Source organism: Polypterus senegalus, chromosome 2 (assembly GCF_016835505.1).
Source record: "Polypterus senegalus isolate Bchr_013 chromosome 2, ASM1683550v1, whole genome shotgun sequence".
In the NCBI taxonomy this organism is placed as follows: domain Eukaryota; kingdom Metazoa; phylum Chordata; class Cladistia; order Polypteriformes; family Polypteridae; genus Polypterus; species Polypterus senegalus.
This window is the reverse complement of record NC_053155.1, coordinates 287,830,745-287,845,563: the sequence shown is the minus strand read 5'-3', so window position 1 is coordinate 287,845,563 and position 14,819 is coordinate 287,830,745. Positions and strand designations below refer to the sequence as shown.

The window sequence follows — 14,819 nt, the reverse complement described above, 5'->3', positions numbered from 1 at the left end:
GGGACGTTTCTTTTTTTGCCGAGTATATATTGTAAAAATGCAGATATACTGAATGCATCTATGTATATATTATATGATGTTTTCATTATTACATTTTTTATCTAAACAAATAAGTCAACATAATGTGCTACTCTTAAAAGAAAAACTGACTTCCAGAGGAACAGATGCGATATTAAAATCATATTGGAAGTTATTTTAAAAACAAACTTTTGTAACAATGGGACAAAGTCTTGCAGTGAATGATAATAAAAGTTAATTTAACTGAGCACATTTCCAGTGCTTTAAAGACTGGAATGTCAACATTGTGACTTCCTACTGAAACAGAGGAAATAGTATAGTTTCCTCCAGGATACTGCTCTACACACATGATGGTAAGTAGAACCAGAAACACATTATTCAGTGGAGTATTTCAAATACAAATTAGTATTTATTTTTCTGTGTTGATGCAATTTAAGGAAAACACAGTACCAGACAAACTTTGGACACACCTGATGTAGGATTTTGTAATTTTTTTAAAAATACTGTTATCTAAAGACTTATACTTAAATACTGGAAATTTGCTTCTCTGACAAATATAAATAGTGAACATTATACGAATTTGTTTAGAAACAAAATATGGAAAATGTCAGTCATCATTTTCCAACCCGCCTTATCCTAACACAGGGCTGGAGCCAATACCAGTAAAACACAGGGTGCAAGGCAGGAACAAATCCCTGGGCAGGGCGCCAGCCCATTCACATATGAAAAATGTATTTTTTGAAATGTCCCATCCTACTTCGTTTTTATTTACAACTTCAGTGAAATTCAGAATTGAAAAAATATGTACCACAAACATTAAATCATCCTGTATACAACTCTATGCTGTGACAATTTACAGTAAAGATTTCATCCTCAGGTTTTACCAATGTTTGTAATGGCTTTATTCTTGTTTTTCTGCCTCATAATCGAATCTTTGACTTTCATTGGTGCTCAACTCTTCTCCTGTTGAACAATGGCAACTACGGACTCCAAAGGTAGTCTATAGGTAGAAGAAAGCCTAAGCATCTTATGCCTGCATTAACAAAGCAATAAAACACTGCTGAGTAATCACAAACAACTGTGATGTCAATTGTCCCAAACATTATGGTGGCTTGAATTGTATAAAAAGAGCTACAATGTCTACATTGTGTGGCTAAAATGTATGCAAATACTTTTAAATGAAAGTGTGAATTTTGAACTTTATTAACATCTGAATTGTTTGATTTATAAATTTAAACTGTGGAGCAGAAGGGTAAATCAAGTAAAAATGTGTCTTTAGCTGCATTTGCATTGCAGTTATGAGGAAAATAGAAGCAATACTTCTGAAAAGTAAATAAAACAAAAATGCAAATTGTCTGTGTTTCAATCAAGTGATTTTATGTGAATAAAATTTGTTTTATTACTTGAAATTAAAAATGACAACCAATTTAATGGGTGTTAGTTCTGCTATTTCAATTATGTCTACAATCGATGGGTTAGTTTTTCAATCAGAGGCAATGAGAGCAAGTGTATATGACCAGGGGAAGCCAACCTCCCTATGCTTGGTAAAGGCCATATATTTGGGATTTATTTGAAATTGTCCACAGTGATTTTACTGAGGAGTTGTGGGTACAAAATTTTAGGATGAGCAGCTCAACATTCATGGAATTGTGCAGCGCAATAGGCACTCAGTCCTGACTGGTTTTTCACCTGAAAAACCACCTAAAGTAAGTGTATAAAGTTTTTTCAAAATTCACGTTTCCATTACCAGTGTTTTGTTTCGCAATTACAAAATGTGCATTAAGGAAGTTAATGGAAACGCAGTTTTTGTCCCAAAAATTACGGATGGTGCTGTAGCATGGCTATAAATAGTCAATCTGAGGGAAAGCATTTATTTCTGGCTGAAGTACATAATATAAGAACACTTTGACTTAAGGAGAAACAAGTTCATCACTACTTTAAGAAAGGAAATTGAAATCAATCTGTACATTTTCTTCAAGTATAGTCTCAGAAAACATCACGCTCAAATTGAGGACTGCCAAAGGAACAGTAGACCAAGAGTTACCTCAGTTGCAGAGGATAAGTTAGTTGCCAGCCTCAGAAATGAAATATTAACTACAACTAGAATTATAGCCCAAATAAATACTTTATTGAGGTCAAGCAGCAAACACAGTTCAACAACAACTGCTCAGAGGAGACTGTGGTTTAATGATGGAACTGGTGAAAAGAGACCACTACTTAAGGAAACAAACATTAAATGACTTACTGTCCAAGAAATGTAGACACATCCACTGCCTTTGCTTTGATGACTCCAGATTTCAGATATATGGTTTCAACTATTGTGTTTTCCTGAGATACTGGAAAACTGAATGGATGTTGTCTATGTGTGTGCTCAGGGTATGATGGTATAGAGATGCTTTGCTGGTAACACGCTTGACAATATACATATTTACAATTGAAGGCACACTCTACATTCTCTCTTTGAACTTAGTTTAGATTTAATTTGTTTTTCAATAGGACAAAGACTGGAAATACACATTCAGGCTTTGTATGAGCTATTTTACAAAGAATCAAAGTGATGGAATAATGCAGTGGATGATCCGATTTGCACAGTCACCTAACAAACACAACAGTGATGGCTTAGGAGGAAATGGACAAAAGAAAGAAAGAAAATTAGTCAACAAGTGCTCAAGGTATGTCAGGTCTTTTTTGAGACTGCTATGAAAGAATTCCAGATGGATATCTCCTGAAGCTTGTTGTGAAAATTCCAATAATTTACAAAGGAGTCACCAAGGAAAATGGAAGTTATTTTAAACAGTTTAACATAGTTTTCATTTGTTTAAAATTTGCTTGATACTGCAAAATACTGTTTGTGGGAGATACAACTCTTGATACATTACCTATTTTGCTAAAGGGTAGAAAACATTGAAAATAAGGGAAACAACTTGTTAGGAACAGCTGCGTCTAATAGTTTGAATGGTAATGTACAATTATTAGCTTTAATACTCAAACAAAACCAACAACTGCATTGACTAACACTGGGATTTTACACATCTTAGGATAACAACAACTGCATTGACTAACACTGGGATTTTATACATCTTAAGATAATCAGGTTTGAGTGGTAAGAAGATCATTGATTACCTGTGGGTTTTCACATAAAACAACCGATTCCTGAAAATTGACAGAATACACACGCAGGAGCCATTTCTGGCCTCTAATAGTGCATACTGGACAGGGAACATCTTGCAATGATTTTCCACATTTATCCTAGAATAAAAACACACACAAAATCTTAAAAATGCAAATTGAGTGCTCTCAGTTTTGTTTGTAATATTCATTTACAGAACACAGTGAAAGAAAGTAGCTACACTTTTATTCATTATTCTCCTGTACAATTGTTAATTAAAGTGCCCTCCAAAAGTACTCAGACCTCTGCATAAATTTTGTTTCTTGCAATGTCTCATTAATATTATTTTCAAATAGGAAGTAACATGTTCCATAAATATAAATGTACATATGTATTTGTGGGCATAAATGAACAGTCACAAAAGATACTTCAAATTGAATAAACATGTTAAAATATTGATTTATAAGCAATCAACCTAAATCCTCTAATATCGTGGTTTCTCAACCTTTACTCCTCTATGATCGCCTAGAGTACCGCTAGAATATGTGATGGACCCACACACAGACCATGATATTTACCCTCTTATACTTTTGCCACAGTCTCAAAAAGTTATTAAGCAAAATATCGTTTGCAGCTAGTGCTATTACTGCGGTTTTAAATCACAATACAAAAATTATCTGAACAGCTTGTATATTCATTATTATTTAATAAAAGTTATTTTTACTAGTGCCTGAATTTCTTTGTCGTAATATAAAATGATTTGGCATTTGTAAAGATAAATATTAACTGCAAAAGCTGCTCACTACTCACTTGGCTTAAGCATTATTTTAAGCTTAATTTAAAAAACAAGTTTTTCTGTAAAAAGAAAAACACATGCACAAAAGTCATTATTATAATGCAGAACTAGCTCCAGTAGAGATGTTTTTAATAACTATCAAAGCGATGTTGTCACCAGTTGGATTCAATTCTGGAGCTTCTTCATCTGCAATAGCCACATTTAACATGAGAGTAAATGCAAATGCATTTTCTCTACACACACAACAACCAAGTCAACAGAAAACAACAGGATTGCATAAGGCTGTAGTAGCAGTCAGGTAAGCCGCAGACACCGGTGCATGGATGTAGCAGCAACATGTCTGAAGTCAACCTACTATCTTATCACAAGACTGTCACATTTTTTTCTATCATGCTAAAACACTAAACTTTTCTAAGGCAGTATGGTTTTTTATTTTTTACTTCTTGTTGGTTTATTATTATGAAGAGCACATTCCTGTTTTAACTACAGGTTAGTAGCTGTGGTGCTATGTGCTGTGCAAAAAAACACAAGTGACCACTAAACCCTGAATAACTGTGCATATGTGGGGAGTTCGCCTGATCTCTATCTACACATGATGTGACCATATCAACTTGATTATTGAGACTGTTCATTTTTCAACCAATGCCTGAATGAGCAGATAGATGCATTGTAAAATGTGACATCATTGAACTTGTAACACCATAAATTTGGATCAGGGAGTTAGAAATGATAATGAGGATAAATTTGCATCTTTTCACTGAATGAAATGGCTAGGGATGAACTGGTCTGTCCAAAAATCAGCTCATTGTCTAATAGGGTTCTCTGGCTTAGGGTCATATGAACCAGGTGTGCATACTGGCTGCACTGAGCGCAAGGGAGTTTCAAACAATATGGCTCACTCTGTACTCTGGTCACTAACAAACTAACAACTGGCATAGGCATTCTGAAATCTGCAAACTCCAATTCAGAGGATCATGGAGCATGAGCCTATCCTGGAAATTCTGGGCACAACGCGAGAAGAGGGCCAATCCATTGCAGGGTCCTCCAGCGCACACACCCCCACACTCAAACCGGGAAAATTTAAACAAACCTGCACTGCTTGAATGATGCAGTAGAAAAATTGGTGTACCCAGAAGAAAAGCACAAAGATTCATGGAAAACATGCAAACAACACAGACAATCAGGTGCTGGATTTAAACCTAGCAATCTGGACCTGTAAAGTGGCAGGACTAATCAGTTATTAGAATAAGCTGGGACATTAGAAAAGTGACTGAAATACGAACTGGTGGTTGTTGATCCCTATTCTTGACACAGTTCAATTCTCTCTATATTATGAATTTGTCAGCTAGGCAATCCTAAACAAGAAAAATAAAAACAAGATTTTACTGCTCAGTTCACATTTTGACTGAACATTTTGTTACAACTTAGGACTAAAAGAAAACGAGATGTGTTAACCAATTGGTTAAATGCCAAAACAAAAATATGGTGTCAATTAAAAGCTCTGCCCATTTATTGTACAGCTTGAAATAAGGGGTTATCCAAAAAACTTCAGTAAGTTGGTGTAAATCTACTAGTAATAATGAATACAAATGTATAAAAAAAAAGATAAAATTTACAACCATAATAAATAATATTCTGTCAATGTAAGCAATATATTTTAGTCCTTATTTCTATTTCTACATATTGCTGAAAGTGGTTAATGTCATCGTTAAAAATGTTCAGTAACTATAGATGGCCTAAAATACAAATTTTAATTAAAATGTACAAATCTAATTTTCAAGTTTACAAAATCTGAAAACTTTTAGAAGTTAAGAGTATTTTTGCAGGGCAGCTTTATTAATGTAAAGATGTATGAATATGGAAACGGAACCAAACATAAGCTTTTCACATCATATTCTCTTCATTCCCATAAAGGAGCAATCTTTCGCCTTTTACAAAGACATGACATATTTGTTATGTCAAAAATAAAAATGAAAAGCAATAGCTTTTTTTTGCTTTGCTTTTCTTATATAAAAAGAAAAAAGCTTTGCACCAGCGACAATACATAGAAGAGAGAAACAGAGTTCTACTGACTTTTCCCAAATACCCCGCCATTTGTGGATAAGGTGGAACCCTAATATCAATCCCTTCACCACTCATTGGCAAATCACTGTAGGTCTTCCGGTCAGCTGCCACCACAGGCCATTTGCTAAACATTACCATATCAATGGAGTCAGGTACACCTCTGCAAACACTACAAAGATAAGAAAGAACATAGTTAGTAATAATGCAGATTAAAAGTTCTAAAATATTTAAGGCAATGCTACCTTAAAACATTTTCTGTATACACACACAATAAAAATTTTCACGATTATTTGAAAGATCTTTACAACATTTTGGATACAAGTGTTTACTTATTTTAAACTACAGAATGTTTTGCTTGTTTAAAAAAAATGTGCAAATAGATTATGTGTTTTAATCAAGAAATAATTGGAAAACCCAAATATGAAATGCTTATATTTTTTCTACTATATACAACAGTAAAGGTAGTTATTACATAAAGACAACCTATTTCACTGTGTGGCCTGTTGACTGCAAAATGCCCTTCAACATTTTTTAGCCCTTCCCAAGTACTGTAAATAAAGGTATTCAAGTAAGCAACAATTTTAAGAATCTAATTCAAGTGCAAAGCATGTCCACGCAATCAACGATTATAAAATGCAGTACAATTTTGTTCTTTTTTCAGTCCTTGTTGTGAAGTCATTTAAGAATTCAGATTAAGACGGAAAAAAAACACCTCAACTTTCCTTTCTCGTTGAATTATAGCAGTAGAACTTTTTGGAGGAAAACAAAAAAAAAAATCAAACAAGACCACAAAAGTTGTCATTTCCTTCTTCAGAAAATCCTATCAAACTCTCTTGAATTTAGAATTTAATTTTGAGTTCAGTTTCTTAATGCCGACCTTTCAAAAGAGGAGAAATTAACTATGGTCTTTTCTTATAAAAGTAATACATTACAAATAATTTTTATTATCTTTACCAAAAAAAACTAAAATGCAGAACAAACATTTAACTTGTTTTACAATAGAGCTCCTGTCGTCCAGCTAAGGCCCTCAGCCATGTCCCTTGTGCACAGACTTGAGAAAATAATGCTCATTACAATTCATTACACAATAGTACTGTAAATCATTGCATTTTGTGTAATTTGGGAAATGAGAGGGTCCTCAACTACAGAATTAAATGATTCATCAAGTGCTCAATTGAGAGCTTTTTAGTGGTACTTGTAATATCATTTACATGACTCTTGGAGATACTGCAGGATGCAATAAGAGTTCTAAAGAAGGTTTAGATTTTTTTCTAATTAACAATAATACATTTTCAGAGGAAACAAAAGGTACACACTACCGGCATTTCTTACATTCTACTTTTCAGATAGCACAGAGATTTAACAAACATAAAAATCACTGAAAGGGGAGAACATTTTAAACTATAATCTACACCAATAATATAATTTAGCATAGGTTTATAGGGTCACTATTGTCAGGTATATTTACCTACAGTAGGTTTTTCCAAGTAAACATAATGGAAATAAGTGTATTTCTAGTTAAGAACACTCAGACAACACAATACTAGTGTTAATATAATAATACACTGAAATTCACTCTTTGTATTTATAAAAGTTCAGGATGTCAGTTTTTCGTATGATTAGCTAGGTTATTCTTAGCCACTGTTTACTGAACAGTTTTTCCAGAGTCAATGCTGAGCATCTGCCTCCAACAGAAAGTATTTTCAAATATGACTTATGCTCACGGACTGTGGAACTGAGAAACGCAAAAAAAAGCCAAACTTCTACTGGCCTATTACATTATATTTTACATAACCTAAGCAGCAAGACTCTGCTAGAGAACGGCGGCATGATGAATGATCAAGGATGCGAAACAATGCATTTTAAATTCAACTAATTACAGTTTTCACTATAGCAAATCCCTCAAAAGCCACTGTCCATGTCCATATTGTTACTAAGTTCCCAGTAACAACATGTGGCACTACTCCCTTTTCATGGAGTGTCATTTGCACACTGTATATTACACATACATACACATATATGTATACATATGTATATTTGTAGGTAATAAATTCAGCTCTGCCACCTTTCTAAGATGGGTTGAAATCCAAGTAATCAATTTAGAACTTTGCGTTAACTTTTGTAGTTCACCATCTATTGAAACTTGTTTTGTAATGTATGTATAATTAAATTCATTGCATTTGGCATTTCAACAGATGTCGCCTCAGAAACATTTATTAATAAAAAGACATGTCAATAACCTTTATTTATATAGCGCATCTTCATACAAATGGTGTAGCTCAAAATGCTTTACAAGAAGAAGAAAGAAAACTTTATAAAAAAATAAACACAAGATGTGTGTATGTGTGTGCGAGTAAGAAATAAAAAAAAAAAGAAGAAGACAGTTTTGCAATAGAACTATGCCATAATGAAACAGAATGAACAGCCATAAATCAATTACTGATTTAACTGTACAGTGTATGCCAAGTCGCTGGTCTTGAGAATATACCAAAAAGAAAACAATTGAAGATGGGGTTTTAATGGAGTGAAATTAATTAGTCTTCTTCTTCTTCAGGCTGCTCCCGTTAAGGGTTGCCATAGCGTATCATCTTTTTCCATATCTTTCTGTCCTCTGCATCTTGCTCTGTCATGCACATCACCTGCATGACTTCTCTCGCCACACCCACAACCTCCTTCTAGGCCTTTCTCTTTTCCTCTTACCTTATCCTTTACATCCATCTCCCAATATACTCAGCATCTCTCCTCCAATTTTTAATATTTCTTGTCTGCCCAGATTAATTTAAATCCATAATGTGATAAGGCAGATCTGATATTAGTCTTTTATATAAATGCAGAGTTGTGATTTTTTGCTATGTTAAAATTAACTTTAAAAGATTAAGTCATTTTTATATCATTACCATGAATATTATATCTTATAGTGCAGATACATGCAACAGTCTTTGTTCACCCACTTGCTGAACTGGATTTCTGTAGTCCGACTGTAATGTGCTGTATTTGTAGCATTACTACAGTCAGTTATTTTCATATTCAGTTTATCCTCATATGTTGGTGAGCAGTCAGAGTATGGTACCAACATTCACTCTATACTAATACTGTAAAAAGCTAGTACTGTAACTTTTTGATTTTTGGTATGGGCTTAGTGCTAAAGTATCCGTTCTTATGACATTCTTACCTGCTAGTACCACAATTCACAATCTGTATGAGTATATACCTTAAGCACTGTACATCTCAAAATGTTAAACCTTGATAGTTATAAAATCATACAAAAACAATCGAAACTTGCTTTTTTAGAAAGGGTATTTTGTCCTTTTCATAGGCAGAGATTTCTGCAAGGGTGCAGCAGGTAAAGTATAAGTAGGAGTGAAACTTTCCTATGTGCATAAACTGGTAAGGAATGCATGGCAGTGTTGTAACTATAAATATGTCTGAATAAACAGGGGGCAGTAACAATTTAAAATTTAAGTGAGAAAAAAAAAGAAAAAAAAAGTTTGAAGTTATTTCTCAACTTAAATAAGATGTTTCCCCTTTCTAGCTACTAACAAACACACTTGCCCCATTCCTCTCTAGTGACTCGGTTGCATTTTAATCAGTTTTGTTTCAGTGGCAGTTCTTTGGCATCAACAGCGACATTAGCCACATTTTTCTCTTTCTATATATAGGTAATAACAAATATAGTTAGTTACAAGAATGGGAAAGGGGTGAACAATACAAATCTGAAAACTAGTTTTCAATTGTTATAAACATTTTTCAAAATAAACAAATGATTAGCTAGTATATAAATAACACATGTTAGCACAAAGCAGAACATTTTTTGTTCAGGATAAAGCGGTTTTGGAGATTAATGGATAATGCATTTATGACTTTGTATATTTTATCTTGAATCCTACTCCTGTAAATTCCCACCTACATCCTTAACTAAGATTATTCTTCTGTATCAGCTCTACTTCCCTTTTCCTAATTCTCACAAGCTCTTCCATCTCTCCTTAGCAGCTGTAAAATCCCACCTTTCAGTATCTCTCTTTACTTTTTCTTCCATCTCCTTTTCCTAACAATTTTACACCTAACTTACCTCTGGTTGAATTTTTGTTTATCAGAATACACTTAGCATATCAGATTCTCCTTTGCCATATTACATCTCTCTATTATATAAAAAAAAAAAAAAAAATCTTGGAAAGGAAAACCAGGATGACGAGACGTGATCTTCTTGGAAGTTCTCAGAAGACACTTAAGACCCGCAAAATGAAAAGAGATTACGGTCCCCGCGAGACGCTCCGTGGCCAAACATGAGACTTGGTGCCAAGAGATTGTCCCAGTACCATCTCGCGGAGACCTGGAACATGAGATTCTTGCAAGACTCGCTCTACTTACAACCAATATCAAAGAAGACCACGGGCAGCAAAACACTCAGTCGTGTAAAGGCACGTAGCACACACAGATCCTGTGCTCTCAGCTCATATAAAGCGTACAAGGACAATACCTTCTAGATGAAACGTCACCGACTAAGCAAAGAAGAGCGAGCAGCGCGGAGAGAAGAGACCCAAAAGCGTTGGAGAGAAAAAAATGCAGATAAGAGATTATGAAAGCAGTGGAATTCAAAAGGCTCAAAAAAACGATGGCATGATACACATGCAGAGAAAGGTCAAGAATATGAAAGCAGTAAAATCCGAAAGTATTGTAGCGTCCCAGCCAGGTTGAAGCCTTTTTTTTTTTTATATATAAAGTGACTGTTAGGTCTGATTAAGGGAGGGTGGAGTACAGCATGGAAGACTGACAGTGGGGTACTGACTTATGTGGTAAAGGGGGGTGGGGGGGCCAGACCCGGGGGAGGAGGGGTTGGAGAGGGTGCTAGAAGGTTGTGTTTGGGGTTACGAAGTCGGTGATTGTTCTACTTTTTTTGCTCCTTCTCTTTTCGAGCCGGACACAGAGGTCACCACAGTATTAATAAAAGATAGTAAAGATCACATTAGTGCAAACAAAAGGAAATTAATCATCAGGGCCAGATGTAATTGAAAAAATAGCAGGACAAAGCAAGGTCAGAAATAAAAGGCAAAAGACTAGAAAACAAAGAAACGTCATAAAGAGGTTCAAAAACGAGGGGGCGAAACACATGCATAGCAGGATAGAGATAATGAAAACAGTGGAATTCAAAAGACAAAAAAAAACATAGGCGCGATATACATACAGAGCAAGTTACAGAATATAAAAGCAGAAAAATTCGAAAGTATCAAAAAAAGATAAAGATCGCATTAGCGATAAAAAAAGAGAAATTATTACTCGGTGAAATAACAGAAAGGCGAATAGAGATCGAATATATGGACACAGGTAATATGTCACAAGAATGGAAATATTGTAAGGCTTTGAAGTTTAAGTCAGAGACTTGTAGAAATTGTAAGGCTTTGAAGTTTAAGTCAGAGACTTGTAGATTGTTTAATTAGTGATGCCATCAGAGAAAAGTAGTGTTTCTACACAATGAGGAAGCGTATCCAAGAGAATTAAAAGATTTGATGTTTGGAGAAAGTGAAATCCACAGTCAGTCAGTCAGTCCCCAACCCGCTATATCTGAAAACAGGGTCACGGGGGTCTGCTGGAGCCAATCCCAGCCAGCACAGGGTGCAAGTCAGGAACAAACCCCAGGCAGAGTGTCAGCCCACCACAGAATCCACAAACACTACACGCAAAATATACAAGTCTACAATAATCTTTTCTCCTTCACATCATTCAATGCAAAAAAACATAGATTTACACAATAATGGACCATACACTATGAGAATCTGTGGTTCCGCAACAGTTAAAGAAATGACAAGTTTAATTTCAAAGAAAACACAATTCGGTCAGGTGTACATTTATGATCGTGAAGAAGCAATGCAAATTATAACAGGCGATAACAAAGGTAATGTAGTATATATCCTGCGAATAACATTAGACACCAAAGGGGATCTTGATATGCCATTTGTATTAAAATGTTTACAGTTTCCCGTGAGAATAGCTTTTGCTATGACAATTAACAAATCACAGGGACAAACCGAAAAAGTCAGATTATTTATTAGGGAAAAAGAAACAATATTCACTCATGGGCAGTTATACGTTGTGTTGTCACAATTTATCTCCAAAAACGGAATCAAAATTCAATGCGATCTTGAAGAAAATATGGTACTCAGTTCTGCTTTCATTCTCTCTCGTTGCTACCAACTCAGCAGGTTGACAGTGTGTTTCACATCTGAGCTTGCCTTCTCAATTAGCTTGTTGATTTGGTAGGCCTCTTTTGAAGTGATGTTAAATCAGCCCAGCACACCACTTCTCTCCTAAAGGGAGAATAGAACGCTCAGGTGTTTTTTTTTTTTCTTTTCTCTTTTTACTTTCTTGTATACAAAGTATAGGGAAAGTATTGTAATGGTCCAAAGATTCAAGCTAGAGATTGTGATGACTCTCAATGTTTTAGACATCCTCCAATCCAAAAATACCATTTTTGGAATCATGGCTGTCTGTGTGCGTGTGTGTGTATGTATGTATGTATGTATGTAAGCGTGGTAGCTTGAGTGCGCTTTCACTTACATCAACTAAATACTATATACAAGTATTAGGTACAAAATGTTGATTTTAACAACTTTTGGGCTATTTCTGTTAAGCAGAAGTGATACTTTACCTTTTATCCACACAGCTGCAGAGTCCTATTTATTCAACTTTACTTTTATAATAATTGTTAAAAATATTATTATTTTGCTCTTGCTGGTACTTTAAGGTTCATAATATAAAAATATAATCATCTTGCAGCTTACTTCTCAAATATCCATTCCCATATCTCAGTATACGAGAAAGTATAGGGGAGACCACTCCTGATTTTTTTATCCAGTTCATCCGTGTTGAAAGGCCTGTGTCCAACCTGTCATTGACGCGGTCCTTCAAGTACTTTTTAGCAGTGTACCACCTTCACATCCACTCTCTGATTTCCCAGATCAATAACCAGTTCTGTGGGTTTTCTGACAGTAACTTTCAGGCAATTCTTTCTGCACCCAGAAACAAAGCTCTCTAACGCACTCCTATACTGTCTCAAACCCCATTCTCAAAAACACCCGATAAGTGCAGAATCAACAGAACATTTCTGCAAGTGACGCATGACCTGGTGCTTTATGTATAGTGTGGTGTACAGGGTGAAGGGAAAGGGACTGTTCCCTGTGATGTTACCCTTTATACACAAACTACAATGAGCCCATTATCCAGAACAGCATTGGCTCATGCATCTACTTGTCTCAAAGCTTACACCTTACGAAGGAAGACTGGAGAGTGGTGAATGGACTGGAAAAATAAAAATCTCACAATGCTACCAGCTCGGTCTAGCCGAGAGTGCGCCTTATGTCTTCTCTACCATGTGTCCACCAAGCACGTTAACTTAACTAGCGACTCAAAACTGAGCCGCTATTACTTAAGATTGTACCCCACGATAAGCCGTGGTGTGGTTTTGACTTGAACCTGAAGTGCGGTATGAGCTTTGTCTCCCCGCAAGAAAGAATACTGCGCAATTTCAGTAATGTAGGGCAATTCTAAATCAGATCAACCACCACTTCGCTGATACACCTTACAGGGATTTTCGGGGCAGAATACACAAAAGAACAATCACAATTACTGCAGTAAGCCTGTTTTGCTTACCTGGATAGTGGCGATGTTCCACTCTGCCAAGCCAACAAGTGATATTCTTTCTTGCTGGACAGTTTTCAATTTAAGATTGCTTCCAATGTGCTAGTTTTAATACGCGAGGGTTTCATTAGGCAAAATAAAGTCCCATTGTTGTTAAAGAGAAAACACAACTTCGCGTTTCAAAGCATGCATAAAAGATTAGTACAAATGCATAAGAGGCATAACAGGCACTAGGATTTTTCACGTTATACATTTTTGCAATCCCCATTGCCTAATTAATAAACCTTCAGCTATATTTCCATTGTAGCTACTATGGATCGGTTCCCTCCGACTTACCACTTATATTTTCTTGACAGTCGCTACACCATTGACTCCATGGCCCAAGCGCTACGAACATATCCAGCTTGACCAAAGCGAAGAGCAAGTACAGATAATCTCTAAACGAAACTAGCTTGAGACTCCATGTGCCTTGTGTCGTTCGCCGAACGCTCCTTTTCCGGCGGCGCTACCTCCAAATATACCCTTTCCGGTAACGAAAACAAAATGTTCCTAGTTGATACGAACCATCCAAGACGCGGCAAGTCTGTGGAGGTGCAGTACTTAAAATTTCTCAAAGCTGTCCTATCAAACAGTAATTTCAGAACTGAATTACAAAGCTTCGTCTACTTAAATCATGTCATACGTATATACCAAAAAACTTAGTTACTCTGTGTGACATATGCGTTTCATGTCCCTTTGCTCGTTAAAGATAGCAAAACAAACATCCACTGAAATATTTTAACCGGCTCTTTAATATGGAAACACTAGGCATTCTCAAATGAGTGCCACATACACGAGTTCAGAGAACACGGAGGATTTAGTCGAGCGCACATAACTCTGGGCGCGAACACTAAAGACACAGTGAGGCGCGCCGCACTCCAAGACCCTCAATAAGCCGAGAGCAGGGCAGACGCGAGGCAATAAGCTGCGTGAGTGCATCACCTCCTGTGACAATAAAGTGGTGTGTCAAAATTAAAGTCTTGCTGCAGGATGTGTACTTTCATTTTGCCAGTACTGTGCATAATTATTTAGTAAAACAGAAAATCTGGTATGTATAATGTGCATTTAACAGCAGTCTTGCTAATATTGTGCATCATGGATCTTTAAGAAATATATGTTTTATATCCTTGACGCATTAAAGAAATTTACGTCAATATCAAC

General features: G+C 35.7%; 1 protein-coding gene across 1 annotated transcript in view; it reads right to left on the bottom strand.

The window, feature by feature from the left end:
- The window catches only part of uspl1 (ubiquitin specific peptidase like 1), a 72,302-nt gene extending 58,170 nt beyond the window's left edge, over window positions 1-14,132 (bottom strand). The window contains exons 1-3 of the mRNA XM_039745728.1: window positions 13,956-14,132; window positions 5,997-6,156; window positions 3,142-3,267 (exon numbers count right to left, since the gene is read on the bottom strand). Coding sequence (XP_039601662.1) covers window positions 3,142-3,267; window positions 5,997-6,125 — 255 coding nt within the window. The 5' untranslated portion in view covers window positions 6,126-6,156; window positions 13,956-14,132. The remainder of the gene's footprint in view (window positions 1-3,141; window positions 3,268-5,996; window positions 6,157-13,955) is intronic.
- Window positions 14,133-14,819: the final 687 nt, after the last annotated feature.